The sequence below is a fragment of the Trichechus manatus genome, unplaced genomic scaffold, assembly GCF_000243295.1.
Source record: "Trichechus manatus latirostris isolate Lorelei unplaced genomic scaffold, TriManLat1.0 scaffold00181, whole genome shotgun sequence".
Classification (NCBI taxonomy): domain Eukaryota; kingdom Metazoa; phylum Chordata; class Mammalia; order Sirenia; family Trichechidae; genus Trichechus; species Trichechus manatus.
In genome coordinates, this window is record NW_004444117.1 from 2,160,250 (window position 1) to 2,178,400 (window position 18,151).

The following is an 18,151-nucleotide window of genomic DNA, read 5'->3' on the forward strand; positions in this document are numbered from 1 at the left end:
AGCGGCCATCTAAGTTGCATCAATTTGTCCCAACCACCTGGAGTAAAAGAGAATGAAGAACACCAAAGACACAAGGAAAGTATTAGCCCAAGAGACAGAAAGGGCCACATAAACCAGACACTTCATCAGTCTGAGACCAGAAGAACTAAATGGTGCCCAGCTACCAGCAATGACCACCTGACAGGGAACACAATGAGAGTTCCTGATGAAGCAGGAGAAAGGTGGGGTACAGAACTCAAATTCTAGTAAAAAGACCACACTTAATGGTCTGACTGAGACTGGAGGACCCCCGGAAAGCATGGCCCCCGGATTCTCTATCAGCCCAGAAATAATACAATTTCTGAGGTCAATTCTTCAGACAGGGATTGGACTGGACTGCGGGACATAAAGTGATACTCGTGTGGAGTGTGTCTCTTAGCTCAAGTAGATACAAGAGACTAAATGGGCAGCTTCTCTCTGGAGGTGAGATGGGAAGGGAGAAGGAGTTAGGAGCTGGTTGAATGGACATGGGAAATCAGAGGTGGAAAGGAGGAGTGTGCTGTCACAGTATGGGGAGAGCAATTAGGGTCACATAATGATATATGCATAAATTTTTGTATGGGAGACTAACTTGAAATGTAAACTTCATTTAAACTATAACAATTAAAAAACAAAACAAAACAAAACAAACAAATAATAACACACTGACAAATGTGCTTCTTAGTTCAATCAAATACATGAGACCAAATGGGGAACTCCCGTTCAAAAGCAAGATGAGAAGACAGGAATGGACAGGAACTGGACAAATGGACACAGGAAACCCAGGGTAGAAAGAAGGAGAATGCTGTCACATTGTTGGATTTGCAACCAATGTTGCAAACAATATGTGTATAAATTTTTGAATAAGAAACTAACTTGAGCTGTAAACTTTCACCTAAAGCATAATAAAATAAAAAAAGAGTTTAAAAAAAAATCAATAACCTGAATAAGAAATGAGATGGACAATATTACAACAGACCCAACCGAAATTAAAGGAATCATAACAGAATACTATGAAAAACTGTACTCCAACAAATTTGAAAACCTAGAGGAAATGGACAAATTTCTAGAAACTCACTACCTAGCTAAACTAACACAAATAGAGGTAGAACAACTATATAAACCTATAACAAAAGAAGAGATTGAAAAGGTAATTTAAAAACTCCCAAGAAAAAAAAAGCCCTGGCCCTGACGGCTTCACTGGAGAATTCTACCAAACTGTCAGAGAAGAGTTAACACCACTACTACTAAAGGTATTTCAGAGCATAGAAAAGGATGGAATACTCTCAAACTCAATCAATGAAGCCAGCATAACCGTGATACCAAAACCAGGTGAAGACACCACAAAAAAAGAAAATTACAGACCAATATCCCTCATGAACATAGATGTGAAAATCCTCAACAAAATTCTAGCCAATAGAATTCAACAACATATCAAAAAAATAATTCACCATGACCAAGTGGGATTCATACCAGGTATGCAGGGATGGTTCAACATTAGAAAACAATCAATGTAATCCATCACATAAATAAAGCAAAAGACAAGAACCACATGATCTTATCAATCGATGCAGAAAAGGCATTTGACAAAGTCCAACACCCATTCATGATAAAAACTCTCAGCAACTGGAACATTTATACACTGTTGGTGGGAATGTAAAATGGTACAATCACTTTGGAAATCGATTTGGCACTGCCTTAAAAAGCTAGAAATAGAAGTACCATACAGGCCAGCAATCCCACTCCTTGGAATATACCCTAAAGAAATAAGAGCCTTTACACAAATAAATATATGCACATCCATGTTCACTGCAGCACTGTTCACAATAGCAAAAAGATGGAAACAACCTAGGCGACTATTGACGGATGAATGGATAAACAAATTATGGTATATTCACACAATGGAATACTATGCAACAATAAAGAACAACGATGAATCTGCAAAACATCTCATAACGTGGATAAATCTGGAAGGCATTATGCTGAGTGAAATTAGTCAGTCACACAAGGACAAATACTGCATAAGACCACTATTACAAGAACTCAAGAAAAGGTTTAAACACAGAAGAAAATATTCTTTGATGGTTATGAGGGTGGGGAGGGAGGGAAAGGGGAATTCACTAACTAGATAGTAGACAAGAATTATCTTAGGTGAAGGGAAGGACAACACACAATACAGGGGAATTCAGCTCAACTGGACTAAACCAAAAGCTAAGAAGTTTTCTGAATACAACCAAACACTTTGAGGGACAGAGTAGCAGGGGCAGGGGTCTGGGGACCATGGTTTCAGGGAACATCTAGGTCAATTGGCATAACAAAGCTTATTAAGAAAATGTTCTGCATTCCACTTTGGTGAGTGGCATCTGGGATCTTAAAAGCTTGTGAGCAGCCATCTAAGGTGCATCAATTGATCCTAACCCACCTGAAGCAAAGGAAAATAAAGAACACCAAAGATGCAAGGAAAATATTAGCCCAAGAGACAAAAAGGGCCACATAAACCAGAGACTCCATCAGCCTGAGACCAGAAGAACTAGATGGTATCCAGCTACCATCAATGATCGCACTGACAGGGAACACAACAGAGTCCCTGATGGAGCAGGAGAAAAGTGGGGTGCAGAACTCAAATTCTAGTAAAAAGACCAGACTTAATGGTCTGACTGAGACTAGAAGATCCCCAGAAGACATGGCCCCCAGACTCTCTGTTCACCCAGAACTAAAACCATTCCTGAAGCCAACTCTTCACAGAAAGATTAGACTGGACTATAAGACATAAAATGATACTCGTGAAGAGTGTGCTTCTTAGTTCAAGTAGATACACGAGACTAAATGGGCAGCTCTTGTCCGGAGGCAAGATGAGAAGGCAGAAAGGGATAGAAACTGGCTGAATGGACATGGGAAATCTGGAGTGGAAAGGAGGCGTGTACTGTCATATTGTAGGGAGAGCAACTAGGGTCACATAACAATGTGTGTATAAATTTTTGTATGAGAAATTAACTTGAGCTCTAAACTTTCACCTAAAGCACAATTAAAAAAAAAAAAAAAAACTCTTACTCCAAGAACATGGAGGTAATTTCTTTTATTATTTTCCATAAATTTTATGATTTCACCTATCGTATTTAGATCTAAAATCCATTTGAGATTTGGATATTCCATTGACCCAACACCATTATTAAAAAGACTGTCTTTCCTTCTACTCTGAAGTGTCACCTTTGTAGTAAATCAAGTGTCTGTACATGAAAAGGTTCAATTGTGGATTCTATTCTAATTACACATTTGTCAATTCTTATATCAAAATTATACTCTGCAACTACTATATTTTGATAAGTACTGAATAAGTTGCTCTTCTTCAGTTGCTCTTGGCTATTTTTGGTCTATTGCATTTCTATATAGATATTAGAATCAGCCTGTCAATATCCTCAAAATATTCTGCTAGAATTTTGAGTATACTTACATTGAGTCAATAGATCAATTTGAGGAAAATTGATATCTTTACAATAGTTAGTCTTCTTATCCTTTATTCATTTCATCTTTTTTCATTTCTCTCAAGAATATTTTACAGTTTTCTGGTCTAGGTGTTGGAGATATTTTATTAGACTTATTTCTAGTTATTTGAACAATTTTTTATTTTATTGTAAGTGGGCCTGGATTTTAATTTTCAATTTCTTTTTGTTGCTTGAATATAGAAAACCTGTTGATTTTAGTATATTGAAATTATATCCAGCAACCTTCATCAGCTTACTTAATATTTCTAATGATTTATTTGTAGTATATTCTTTTGGATTTTCTATGTTCACAAGCATATCAGCTTCAAATGAGAGTTTAATTTCTTCCTTTTTGATCCTTATATTTTTATTTCTTTTTCTTAATTTCAGTCTTTTAAATTTTATTGAGATATTCCTCATGTCTAAGAGTAGTCTGTTTTGGTAGATTTTCCATGTGCATTTGTAAAGTGTATATTCTCCAATTATTAGGTGGAATGTTCTATATGTATCAATTAGGCCAAGTTGCTTAATAGTATTGATAAAATCTTCTATACTTCTACTGATTTTTTAATCTGTTGTTCCATCAGTTACTGAGAGAGGTGTGTTAAAATATTCAACCATGATTGAAGACTTGTCAATTTCTTCTTTTAGGTCTACCGGTTTTATAAAGTTTGAATTTGTATGGAAAATCTCCAGAATTTTAAAAGTTGTCAATGTTTTCAAATTTGTGTTTTAAAAACTGGGAGAAGCAGACATTCAGAAACCCAGCTGCAGACTCTGCCTGGCCTTGGGACTGCCAGCCCCAGCCTCTGCCAATTCAGTCCCCTCTGATCTTCCCCGTCTGCCTAGAGGGTATAGTTTCCTGGGTGAAATGGCAGAGGTCCTGGTAGTTTTCTGGAGCCAGGGCACCCACACTTACCCAGACCCTCCCCTTGATGAGCAACTGAAAAGGAGCCAAGACCCTCTGTCCTGTCACTCCACCCAGTCCTGGACCAAGGCTGCCCTAGTCTCTCCTCTCTGTGCCCTGCAGGGGTGATGCTCACCTTGCATGCCCGATGGCCCGAAGTCCTGCCGGGTGAGGAAGATGGCATGATCGTGGTATTCATCGTGGTCCGTGTCCGGCTTCTGCTGGAGGTAGGCCCAACGGCAGACATTCTCCAGGCTCTGAGAGGGGTTTCCAATCTCGATGAGGCTCATGGACTGCAGAGGGGTGGGGAGAGGTAGAAGAGAGGGGCCCACTGGAGGTTGAGCAGGCCACAGTGTTGACAGACTCCATCCACTGGGGCCTGCTCCAGGCTGCACTACCTCCTGCCGAGTCACTCTCAGAACCCGCCTCCCACTTGGTTCCATTCTTGTGGAAGAATAGAAGAAAAAGTTCCTCGGTCACATACATCTACTTGAGTTTTCATTCAATATCAGGTGAGAGGTGGAAACAGAGCTCTGAGGTCATCTAAGGAATCAAATGGTCCATTTACCTCACCCTGTTTTCAAAGTTTCATTCAGGGCTCTATAGCTGCATCCTATTAGGCACTACTCTGTGCAGGTCCTGGGACAAGAGGTAAATGCAATGTGGACCCCATCCCCCAAAGCTCACAGGTCTGGGAGGGCCCAGGACAAGGGAGACAGAAATCCCAATATGGCATGCGAGCTCAGAAAAGGGAGGAACAACCTATGTGTTTCCCTTGTTTGAAGATATTTACAGAAAATAACACAATGGATGAAAAACTGCAGCAAATACGGCAAAGGAGCCATATAAAGAAGAGGGGATCATGGGAACCCCAGGGAAAGACACTGACTAGAAGATGAAAGATGGTAGCTAGTCTCCAGGGGACAGCTGGGTTGTCTCGGACCAGTGGGAGAAGAGCTTTGGCCAAGTCTTTAAGGAGGAATCAAAAGTCCCACCAGGGAAATAGTTTGGCAGTTCCTCAAAACGTTAAACATAGAACTACCATAAACCCATTGCCATCGAGTAAATTCCAACTCATAGTGACCCTATGGACAGAGTAGAACTGCCCCATAGGATTTCCAAGGAGCAGCTGGTGGATTCGAACTGCCAACCTTTTGGTTAGCAGCTGTACCTCTTAACCACTGCACCACCAGGACTCTCCAGCAATTCCACTCCTTGGTATATACCCAAAAGAATTCAAAGCAGGAACACAAACTTATACACCAATGTTCATTCATTCACAATCGTCAAAAGGTGGAAACAGTCTAAATGTCCATCATCAGATGAATGGATAAACAAAATGTGGTACATACATACAATGGAATACTACTCAGTCATAAAGAGAAATGAAGTCCTGATACATGCTACAACATAGGTGAACCTTGAAGACATCACGCTGAGTGGAAAAAGTCAGTCACAAAAGACAAATACTATATGACCCCACTTACATGAAATATCTAGTGTAAACAAATGTATAGAGACCAAAGTTTATTAGCGGTAACCAGGGCTGGGAGGGAGGGCAAAAGGGAGAGCCACTGCATAGGGGACACTGAGTTTCTGCTAATGGTAGTAGAATAATTTGGAAACAGATAGTGGTGATGGTTGCACAATATGTTGAACATAATCAAAGCCACTGAATTGTACATGTAAAAACTGTTGAATTAGCAAATGTTTTGTTATATATATATATTTTTCCACAATAAAACCAACAAAACAGTCCCTCCAAAAAGACATACCCCAGTATCAGGACCAGAGGGCAAGAGTAACGCCATCCAACAGGGGACAGAGCCAAAGGCAGGAGTCCTGTTGAAACAGGGTGAGAATTCCCACCATGCTCAGGGGGTAGGCTTATGGGAAGTGCTGGGAGGGTGTTGCATACCCAAATGCCAACAAAGACAAGGCAGGTGATGTAAATGAGTCAGACTGGTTGTAACAAGACTTAAGAATCTTTTATTTTCCCAGTTTTGAAGGGGCAAGTGTACAGAGAAATATTTCCCTATTTTGATTTAAAAAAAGATGGAAGCAATAAGGAACGGTGAGGACTGTAGTAACTGGGGACTCCATGCACAGGTAAAGAGGACAACTTCTTCCCAGCACCAGCCTACTGCAAGATAGAGGCTGGGGGATGCCAGGTTGGATTTTTCAGGCCAAGCTCAAAATCTAAATTTTAAAAGTAAGTCTACCTAATAGTAAATGCTGGTTCAAATTTAAAAAAAAAAAGAAATTATGAGGCCAAATTCATTCCCCAGGTCACCAGATCAAAGGCCAGCCCTCAGGTGGACAGCCCATCCCCCACTTCTTTCCAGATTGGATCCAACAATGGACAATCACCTCACTCATCGCAGACGCTGGGCTTCTATTGGTTTCTCCCAGGTTCCCAGCCACTGTCTTGGCAGCCAAAGCGATCTCATAGCCGCGGCAGGATAATTTATTGAAATATGATTTGTGTTTTTTTCTTGCTTTGTTTTTTCTTCACAGATTCCAAGAGGGCAGGCTCCCATTTGAGTTCTCCAGCCCAAAGCGGGTTTGGGTTGCAGGGTACAGATCAGAAGTTGTCTAGGATCCCTTCCCAGCTTTTGGGTTCTGAGGAGATTCCACTGGGTCCCCTTGAAGGGAGGGGTGATAGAAGGGCTTGGAGGGGCACAGGGGGAAGCAGAAGGGCTTCACTAGAGTGAGCGAAGCCCTGGGAAGGCAAGACCTCAGAACACGGTTACCATGTGCTGGACCCTGAGAGCCAGGGTCCCAGACATGAGATACCCCACAAAGTCAAGGAGGAGGATTCTGTCAGTGTCTGTGGGCACATCCAAGGACTCAACCCATCATGAGTTACAAGATGTGGGAGTTACTTGCACTTCCTATTTCTCTATTAATCTCCAAACATCTTCAAGGTTCTGGTCTATCTCACATGGGCAGAAAGGAACCAAGTGTCCTCATTTCTGCTGAGTCTGGAGCATTCAAGAAAGTTTGGGGTGTCCCCAGTCTCCAGGTCTCATGTGTCTGTCGACCACACATAGAACCAATGACAGGTCCAGGGCCTCATGTGCATTTTAGAAAGAACTCTCTAGGTCAGTGGGGTGCAATGGATTCCCTTGTGTTCTTTTGGCCCTGGGTTTGTGGAAAAAACAACCTGGGAGGGGATTTCCTGAGTTGATTGACACTTCCTAGGTAAGCTATAAACAACTTGATTGTTTGTTACTTTTGACCAGCCTGGCCCAGTAATTGACAAAGCTTGAGTTGAAGTTGATTGACATTTCCTGGATAATCAAGGATTGGCTGGGCTGAGATCTGGCTAAGAGGATTGGTTAGACTCTGATCTGGCTAGGGAGGGCCGAACTTGAAATTGACAAGAAATAGCCTATACAAATGGCTGGATCAGAGGCTTTTTAGAGCCTCCTGGTTGACAAGAGTGTGAGGAGGAGCATGTCCTTTGGGACACTGGGCCCTGAGCTGAGAACCTCCCAGATCCAGTAAAGAGTTGTACATGGATAAGGAACTGCAACATGCTTAGAGGTGAGTCAGCACCAGAAGCAGCAGAGACCACCAGCAGGCCCAGAGGTGGCAGAAACCCTGGCTGAGCTGAGAGCTATAATACTTGGCAGCAAGAGGCCCAGAGGCAGCAGCAAGTGGCGCTAGCCCACAGGTGGCAGCAGAAATCCCAGCCAGGAGCTGTTAACACTTGGTGGCAAGAGGCCCAGAGGCAGTGGGCTGAACCGGTCCACAGGATCAGTCCAGGCCCCGAGGGAGGGGGGTAGCCTGCACAGCAGCGGGTGCCCGCTGGGAAGAAGTGATTGACAGCTCAGCCAGGAGCAGAGCTATCCCAAGGCTGCTGGTTGAGAGCTGGACCAGTCAATGATGGGATGAGAGCCTGCCAGGAAGAGTGGCAGAGAGAGAAAGAGTGAGCACAATAGCAGCAGCCATGACACACCCACTGATACCTAAAAGGGTGATGTGAACTTGGCACTTGAACCATGGCACACCTGCTCACACCTGAGCTGTGGCGTCCTCTCCTAGTGATGTAAGAGTGAACAACAGTTTTTGGGAAGGGTAAGCGGGTCCCTTTCGTGATGTAAGCACGTCCTCTTTGAGACGTAAGTGAGTCCCTTTTGAGATACATGAGTCTGTGCTGGGAACCCTCCTGAAATTTGCCTTTTGCATTTCTTCATTTATCATTCTCTGTTTATATCCTTTTCTGTTACATTAAACTTATTATCGCAGATATGGTGTTTCTGTGAGTTTTGTGGACATTGCAGCTGATTACTGAACTCAGTAGAGAGAGAGAGTGCAATGGAGGAAGAGGCTGGTGTCAGAAGTAAATGGGGAAGTTGGAAAGTGGAGGTATATTTGACCTCTACCTGATAGGAGCCAGCTTGGTGCTGATTCTGATTCTTATAGTCAAAGTTAGTCCTGAACTTATAGTACAGGTTATCTTTGTAGTCAGTGAGGAGGGAGGGTGGTTAGGAAGGGGACAATGTGGTGGCTGAGATTAATGGGGGTATGGCTGGTGCAGTGTGAGGACCACGAGTGTTGCGGAGGAGATGAGAAGAGGTGTCAGGGCTGAGAGTGTCAGGGATGTAGGTGATCAGTGGCAATGGGGACTATGGAGGAGGGTGGGTGTGGGAGGACCCCAAGCTCATAGGGCAAGTGTGGGTCCTGCAATGCTTGGGACACAGTCATGGGGACTGACTTTTCCTGACCAGCTCACTTGGTAAGAGCTCAGCATCTTTGCTCTTGGGGTGCCACCCTTGTGAGAAATCAGTCCAGGTGTTCTGCCCTGCCCTAGCCAGAAGAAGCCTGAGAACTAAGTCAGGCCAATGGAGCAGAGGTTCCAAAAGACTGGATACCAGCCGAAGCAGATTCACCTGGAGGCAGCCCCCTGAAGAGACCCCCCACTAGTTCCTGCCTCCTGCCACCCACGCCCCTTCCCCCCACCTACTTCTCCCACTTCATGAGAACTACCCCACAGCCTTCCATGAATTCCACATACATCTAAGGACTCCTCCTAGCCATGGATGTCCAGGTAGAGACATCCCAGGAGTGGCTGGAGGCAGGGCTGGGGTCAAGGAGGGAGGCTGGGCTGGGGTCTAAGGCCCGGATATGGACAGGGAAAGGGCTGAGCAGGCATCCAGTGCTCAAAGTAGTCCCAATTTCCACGGGTCCAGCTGCAGGAAACCCACTTGTGGAGTCCAGGCCCAGATGTCTTCCCAGGGCCTTCCTTGGGCCTCCCTACTGCTGTCCAGAGGGAGGGACACTGTCCTGACTCCACTGGCAGCTTCCCACAGGGGTCACTCAGACTCTAGTGGGACCACCCACTGAAACCCAACCTCCTCCTGCTCCTCTGCATCCCAAGCGGTCTCAGCTGACTGAGCTGAAGAGAGGCTGGCCCTTCAGATGGGCCCCATGCTCTCTAGGGCCTGCCAGACCCCACCATGTATCATAGCACATGAGCTGGGGCTTTTCTTGGAATGGAGAGAAGACTCACATATTTCTTTTGTCCGTATCTCCTTCAGAAGGGAAGAAACATGAGATAGGCTGAGACAGTTGCCTATTTCAATTAAAAAAGATTTGTATACCCAGCCCATTTTGATTATTTGTATTCCTCCCACCCCAAAGGCAGCTGTCTCCTGGATTCCTGCTCATCGCAGTATCTGTTTCGATGGAGTGTTTAGGAAAGTCTTTTTCTCTACAACTCCACCTGTTCTCAGCTGTGCTGGGATGGGGGCCATGAGTGAGCCCCTTGGGCCATGGTGTTCCTGTGGGAGCAGCACCCCTGGGGCCAGCAAGGGGGTGGGTGCAGAACCAGCCACATACCTCATAGGCCAGTTGACCTACCCTCTCCCACAGAGTTGAGCTGCTAGTGCTAGCTTTCCAGAACAAAATCCAGTGGTGCACTGGACTGGTGCGCGTTTTAACAGTGGATGGACGTTTCCTTACCCTGGGGCTGTGTCCATTTCTTAAGTAGTTTAGGACCTCTGAGCCCTGGGGGCCAGACTCCTCACAGTAAGACAACTCCCAGAATTCTCAACCCCCAGAAAGGGGCTCTATAAGAAATAGACCCTAGGAAGCCTGCAGTCCAGGGCTGTGGGTACAGTCTTTGGGCCCAGCCCAGGGCATGGGAAGAGTCCTGTGTGGGCTGACATGTCCCCTACCCACAGGTCAGCCCTAGTAGCAGGGGTATTTTCCCCAGAGGCTGACCCTCTGGGGGCCCAGGATTGGCAACCCTGACTGCAGGGTGGACTCTGCCAGTACTCCATGGCTCTGCTGCCCAAGACTCCCATCTGGACATGCCTCTTTAGTTGTAGATGTGAGCTCCTAACCTGACTCCACTGCCTGAGTGTCTCAGCGCCCAGGGCCCAGGCTGGCCCCCTGCAGGTCTTTCCACATTTCCCTCACCCAGCAGGCCTGTCCACTCCCAGGTGTGCAGGAATCCTCCCTGGCACCCCGAGCCACCATGCACGCTGACATATCTCCAAATTGAGGCTCTTCTCATCATTCTGGCTCCCAGCACTACCTAGATATAGGAGGCAGACTCTGGCCCCGGGGTTTCTCCCAGAGCAGAACTGGGCCGGGGTATCCAGTGTTCAAGCTCTCTTTCAGCTGAGAACAGTCGCAGGCCTGCCTGGCCCCCCAACCCTGGCTGGAGGGAGTCTGAGGACGTGTGTGAAGGGCCCAATGATCTGATCATGGGGTACAGAGGGCAGGTCCAAACGCCTTAAGGAGGCAAGGACTTAGCAACCTTGGGGTCAGGAGGATGGCTTTGCTGGACTTTCCCCACAGGGCTGGCAGGAGTCTGAGCTAGGGTAAGGACAAGGCAACACTGAGGGCCCCAGAACCTGAGGCCCAACCTGCAGTGGCCTGGGTGACCCCACCTGGGCCAACAGGGAATAGCTGGAAATTATGGGGGCTGTGGGCCCTGTGTGGGTGCAGCAGCAAGAAGGGGATGGGCAAGTGGACTGTGTCCAGCTCCATGCTCCCCACACACACCCTGCCCTGGCCTCGGGGACCCCTGCTGTGACCTGCCCTGTCTCTGTCCCCATTCCCACAATGTAGTCACCTGGCTGTACAGGACACCCAGTGTTTAACCATCTGTCACTCCCACTGGACACTGAGCCTGCTGAGCTGAGAGATCCTTGAGGGCAGGCTCTACGTTGTACCTATCTGTGTCCCAGGCTGACTAAGCCCAGGGGCTGGCCCGGCGCTTGTGCTCAGCCGCACCTGTTCATTCCTTCTCTTGACTTATTTATTTTATATATTTTTATAAAATTGTATTTTTATATATTATTTCCATAAAATTTATTATTTATATTCATTGGTGTATTTCTATTGAGCAGTCCCAGTCTCTACTCTCACTGCAGAGGATTCAGCAGCAAAGGAGACCAGTGGTGTCCCTGCCTGTGTGGAGCTCACATTAATCACAGAGGGAATGAATGAATGCACACTCAGGAGCTAGGCTGCGGTAGGGAGGGAGACACTAGGCCCCAGGGCCTGCAGGAGACAGGGAAGGCTCCACAGCAGGGGGTCTGCTGTGGGAGTGTTCCAGAGTCCCAGGGAGGTGACTGGAAGGGGCTGCCCAGCAGGAGCTGACCCCAGGAATCAGCACATGTTGGGCTCAGGGCTTTCCACAGATCATTCAATTTAAACGTCACAGCAACCCAAAGATACAGGTCCTATCTTCCAGATGAGGAACTGTATAATGGTTAAGCACTCAGCCGATAACCAAAAGGTTGGCAGTTCGAACCCACCAGTGGCTCCATGAGAGAAAAGACCTAGCAGTCTGCTCCTGTAAAGATTACAGCCTAGGAAACCCTGTGGGGTGGTTCTACTCTGTCACACAGGGTTGCTATGAATTGGAATCGACCTGATGGCACACAACAAAATGAACATCTTCCAGATGAGGAATTGCGTCTCAGAGAAGTGAATGAACTCTCCCAAAGTCCCACTGCGAGAAAGGGGTGGAGGTGGAAGCCACGCAGCAGTCCTCCAGATCCCTGGGGCCCACTCTCCCTGAGTGTGAGGAAAGGGACAGAAGTGGCGGGAGCCTCGAGGAGGCCACCAGGTGGCGCTGCTGTCTCAAGAACGTGGCACCTGGAGCCTGGGAAACCTAGAGGGATGCTCCCTATACCAGGTCTGGGAAGAAGCTCGGAGGCAGGGTACCTGGGACCTCGGAGGCCCAGACTTAGCCTCTGGGGCCCCACCCTATATAAATCAATTAAGACGTGTGCAAAAAGTTCTCTTCCAAACGTTCCTCTCTGACATTTCCATTGTTTACTCCCAAATGAACAGAATTATTTATGCTTTTTCCTCCTCAGTCAAGAAGACAGGAACACAGAGGGCAGCCTGTTGGCCAGTTTCCACAGGAACCACACCGACAACCGGGTGGCCTTGTGCAACCATGGTCAACAGGCTTCCAAACCTGCTGTTCACTAGGGCCATGGCAGTGGCCGATGAGGGCTCACCTGGGCAGCACGAGGGCTCTGGAGTTGAAGGTCTGACCCAAACCGCTCATCTGTTCTGTGACCTTGGACAAGTCGCCTCACTGCCCTGAGCTCAAGCTCCCCATCTGCAAAATGGGCACAGCAGTGTTGAGCTGGGAGGGTGAGGGCTTCTGTCCATGACAGTCCAGGAAGGGAGACAGGGCAGGCTGGGCACACAGCAAGCCCCCACTGACACCTGCCCTCCTTGTCATTGTTGTGGGGATCTGATAAAGATGGAGGTGGGACTCCAGTCCTTGGGAGAGCTGACCCACCCTGCTCCAGGGGATCTGCCTTCAGCCCCAACCAAAGCCTTCACAACTGCCCCAGCCTGAGATGGTCCTTCCTCAGACTCTCCCTCCCAAACACACACAGAACACAAAAGCATGCTCAAACCCCAGGCCTGTGAAAGAACACATGGTCTGGGCTCAGGTGAGCAGAGGGAAGCTTTTCAACCTGGCACTATGGATATTTGAGGCAGGATAATTCTTTGCGGTGGGAGCTGTCCTGTGCGTTATAGGATGTTTAGCAGCATCCTTGATCTCTACCCACTAGATGCCAATAGCAAGCCCCACGCCAAGTTCTGACAACCAAAATTGTCTCCAGATATTGCCAAATGTTCTCTTGGGGCAAATCCTCCCTTCTTTCCCCTGCACTCCCCCTCTACGAAGAACTACTGGCCCAGCGAAACACCCACAAGTGAGCAGGGGACAAGGAAAACGAAGTTTGCACCCTGAGCCTGCCCAAACAACGTCCGCCCATCCTTCCCAGAACAAGGTGGCTCTTCCACTGTGTGGCCTCGGCACGTCCCTCACCCTCTCAGAGCTAATGTCCTTGCTATCCCAAAAACCAAAAAACCAAACTCATTGCTGTCAAGTCAATTCCAACTCATAGCAACCGTACAGGACAGAGTAGAACTGCCCTGTAGGGTTTCCAAGGAGTGGCTGGGGGATTCAAACTGCTGACCTTTTGGTTAGAAGCCGTAGTTCATCATAGCTCTTAACCACTGCACCACCAGGACTCCTCGTTATCCCGGGGGGGGGGTGATAATAGTAACTGCTCGGTAGAGTTGTTGAGAGGATAAAGTGAGTAAATCCGCGTCAAGTGCTCAGATGGTGCTGGCTGCCAAGGAAGCACTCCGTATCAAGAACAACTTGCATTCACACCGTTGTCATTGCTGCCACTGCTATTGTGTGATGCGGTTTTACAGACCTCTACCTACTGGGGAAACTAAGGCTCATCCAAGTTCAGTAACCTGCTTATGGTCCACAATAAGTATCAGCAGGACCAGAATGAGCAGGACCAGGAATCATGCCCCACAGTTCCCGCTGCCTGAGCACATGTTCTACCACATTCCCCCTCGCTGGGGCAGCATGGGCTCCACTGAGGTTGGCGGCAGGGGTTGTCTACCAGCACTGATGTATGAGGCAGTGCCTGCGGCTCAAATCTCATTATGATAGACATATTGGAACTGCAACGTGAGTATGGGCCAGAAGTTGTTGTTACTCGGAGTGGCCCTCGTGGTGACCCTGTGTACAACAGAATGAAACACTGCCCTGTCCTGCACCATCTTCATTATCGTTGGTGTGCTCGAATTCATTGCTGCAGCCACTGTTTACTTTGAGTACCTTCCAACCTAGGGGGCTTGTCTTCTAGCACTATATCAGACAATATTCTGCTGCAATCTGTGCAGTTTTCATTGGCTAACTTTCAGAAGTAGATTTCCAGGCCTTTCTTTCCAGACCCTGTTGGTATTTCAAATACTGGTGGCATAGCTTCGAGCATCATAGCAACATGCAAGCCACCAGAGTACAGCACACGGACAGGCAGGTGGTGGAGGGCCAGAAGGTGTGCTCCTTATTCCTGTGCCCGAGATGCCTCTATCCTGAGGGCATTCCGTTTCTAGCCAGCCTGTCCAGAGAAAGCCAAGCACAGGCATTCTCAGCATGAAACTTCCCAGGCTCACCCAAGACAGGGGTCACGGAGGACCCAGTGGAGTAGGCATCCCACAGCCAGCATCCAGCGCGAGGGCTTCCTTGTCCTTCTCTGGACCAGGGTGGGTCTGGGTGAGAGAGTGGGCCCTAAGGATGGCTGGAGACTGGCCATCTACATTCCCCTATCAGGCTTAGGGTTGGGACCCATATGCCCAGGCAGCCAGGGAGCTGTCCCTTGGTGGGAAGGGGGGCCACTTGGCCCTCCCGGCTCCTTGTCCCAGGTCTGTCTGCCAGGGCCCTCAGCGCCTCTTCCCCAAGACCCTCCTTCCCTGGCCTACTAACTGGGCTGGGCTGCTCCAAATCCCCCAGTGCTACCCAGCCTTGCCTCAGCTGCTCCTCACACAGGGAGGCTGGCAAACATACAGAGGGAGTAAGCCATGGTCAGGGACACAGCAAGAGGACTGCAGTGCTAGTCTGGGCCCTGGGATACCAAGATATATGGCCCTTGGCACGCTGAGCCCCTGCTCCAGCTCCCCTCTTCTCTTGCCTTCTACTAAGACACTCACAATCAGGATTTCTCACACCCATCACCTTGAGTGCTGAAAAATCCCAGCAAGCACCCCAGAACTCTGCCTTGACCTAGTCCTCCCCAGCATGATGCTGCCTGCCCTTCCCTGATTACCCCCAAATGTCTGCTTTCCATTGCGTTCTTATCATCTTAGGAAATATTTAGAATGAGAACAGTTCAGTAGCTTTGGTACCTTCTCAAAAAATCAATTGAAAAGCCAGTTGCTATGCAACCCTCAAGAGTTGCCGATGTTCCTCTCCCTGGCTGAAGGCATATTGTATAAAATAAGATAATCTCTTTTCTTCTGCTTTTTTTTTTAAGAAATGGATAAAAATGTTGTTTTAGGAAAAACTTGAGATAACTCAGAGGCTTCTCATAAGCTGGAAGACAAACAACATGTCACTCATACAAGTGCTACCAATTTTATCCCCACTGGAGCCTGGTGGGGCCTGGGGACAGGCATGTGGCAAGGGTGGGGGGCAGAGGGGGAGGTGGTAGTCTGTTTCCCTCACAAGGGAGAACAGGATGCAGATTCTTGGGCAGCTTCCTGCCCCAAGTCTGGGTCACAGCCTCACAGCCCTCAGAGTCCACCATCTGTCCCTTGGCGGGCACAGGGCTCAGCCCTCGCCATGCAGGGATCCTGGCTACTGCTGCCTTGGCTTTGCCATGCTTAAATTCTTCCAGAGATGGGGTCCTCACTCCTTGGCAGGAAACCTGTGGTTCCTTGGAGAGCAGCTCATCAGAATTCATTCTCACTCTGAGCCAAACTCTAGCCCCAGCGCTCCATCTAGAAGGCTTGGCTTTGCTTTTCCAGAACCTTGAAGAAGCTGAGCTCAATCCCTCTGCCAGCAATGATATATTTAATTTACTATATATTAAAATTACATTTATCGTATTTATTTACATTTAATAAACATTCCATTTATATTTATCACATATTGTTGCCTATATAGGGAGTCACTAGGTGGCGCAAATGGTTAACTGCTCGACTACTAGCTGAAAGGTTGGTGGTTCACACCCACCCAGAGGCATCTGGGAAGACAGTCCTAGTGATCTGCTTCCAAAAGTCAGAGCTTTGAAAACTCCATCAAGCACAGTTCTACTCTGCACACATGGGGTCGTCATGAGTCAGAATTGACTTGACAGCAGCTAACAAGAGCATGTGTTCACGTGTATGCAAATATAATATTATTTTAATCATTTTAGCTTTACAATGTTTGAAGGAAACCCCTTTTATCTGCTTGGTTTTCAAAGCTTTGCCAGCTATTCTTGACTATTTTTGCTTCTAGAGGAAACTTAGAATCATTTAGTCGAATTTCTAGTTATTAATCTGGGAAAAGAGTCCTTGGCATGGTGAAAACAGTTAATGTGCTCGGCTGCTAACTGAAAGGTTTGAGGTTCAAGTTCACCCAGTGGCTCCTCAGAAGAAAGGCCAGGCGATCTACTTCCAAAAAATCACCCATTGAAAACCTTATGGGGCACAGTTCTATCTGACACAAACATGAGGTTGCCATGAGTCAGAGTCCCCTCGATGGCAGCTGGTTAATCTGGGAAAAGTGGACATCTCGGCTGAGAAATCCCTCAAAGAGCTGCCTTGGCACCCCACGCAGAGGAACCCCTCTGGTTGCATTTCCTCTCCACCAGGAAATGATCCTGTTTACTGTCTGTACACCTGGCACGAAGCTAGTGCTAGACTCCGGAGAGCAGGGTGGTCTGGCTCATGTGCGCCTCCCGCTGGCCGGTCCCGTCTCCTCTTGCCTCCCCTGACGTTCCTCAGAGACCTGAAAAACGGCCTCGCCTCAGAGCCACACAAAGCGGAGTCTGTGACCAGCACCCAGACACAAAATGTTGCCGCCCACAATACAGAAAGCAGAGACCTTGAGAGAATTTGACAGAGGGATTTTATGTCTATGGGATTTAATAATAAAAAATTGGGGCTGGTATTTTTGTCTGTCTTGGTTTTGGTCACATCTTTTCTAACAATTCATTTTTGATGTATTTTACAAAAGCTTTGGTCTGTGGTGGGTAGGAAATAGGAAGAACAAATAATGGAGCCTGGTCCTTCGGTGCAGGCTTGGCTGCTCTCCTTGCTGGTCACGGGCTCCAGGCTTCTCCGGCACCTGCATACGTCCCCATACCGCCGTATGCAGGCTGTACCCTGAATAAGGTCTGACTCCACTCCCTGCACAACGTGGCTCTCAGTGGGGACAGGGGTGGACAAAGTGGCCTGGGCAAAGCAGAACCCCTCCCCGTAAGGTGGAACATGAGCACCAGGGGCCTGCACACCTGGGTGGGGGAGGAGGGTGTGGGCCACACCTGTGGGTAAGGCCATCTACCTGCAGCCTCACTCTGGCCGAGATGGCATGCCCAAGGCTTCCCATGCAAGCAGGTGGCAGAGCTCCCAGGCCCAGCAACAGGAAAGGTAAGACAGTGCCAGCAGGGTCATCAGCCACCTCTGACCCACCCAGAGAGGTGCCAGGAGAAAGCAGGAATTCCCTTCTACATCCTCTTTCAAATCAGGAATAAAATGTTGGACATGACAGAGCCCTGTGGCATACCATTGGAGACCCTCTTCAGGGTGCTAGAGCTCAGTTAGGCAACATTGTTTGGATGCTCCCATTTTAAAACAATGTTTTAAAAATATAAACTCTTTTCTTCATAATTAAAAACGCACATTTTTGGTTATAAAAGAATTACACTTAACATGGTAAATTTAAAAAATACAGAAAAGTCCA

At 47.5% G+C, this 18,151-nt stretch overlaps 1 protein-coding gene across 1 annotated transcript in view; it reads right to left on the minus strand.

The window, feature by feature from the left end:
• Positions 1 to 18,151, minus strand: part of ADAMTS2 (ADAM metallopeptidase with thrombospondin type 1 motif 2) — a 298,006-nt gene that overhangs the window by 90,525 nt on the left and 189,330 nt on the right. Inside the window, exon 6 of the mRNA XM_004387150.1 lies at positions 4,544 to 4,700. Within this exon, the coding sequence (XP_004387207.1) occupies positions 4,544 to 4,700 (157 nt within the window). The remainder of the gene's footprint in view (positions 1 to 4,543; positions 4,701 to 18,151) is intronic.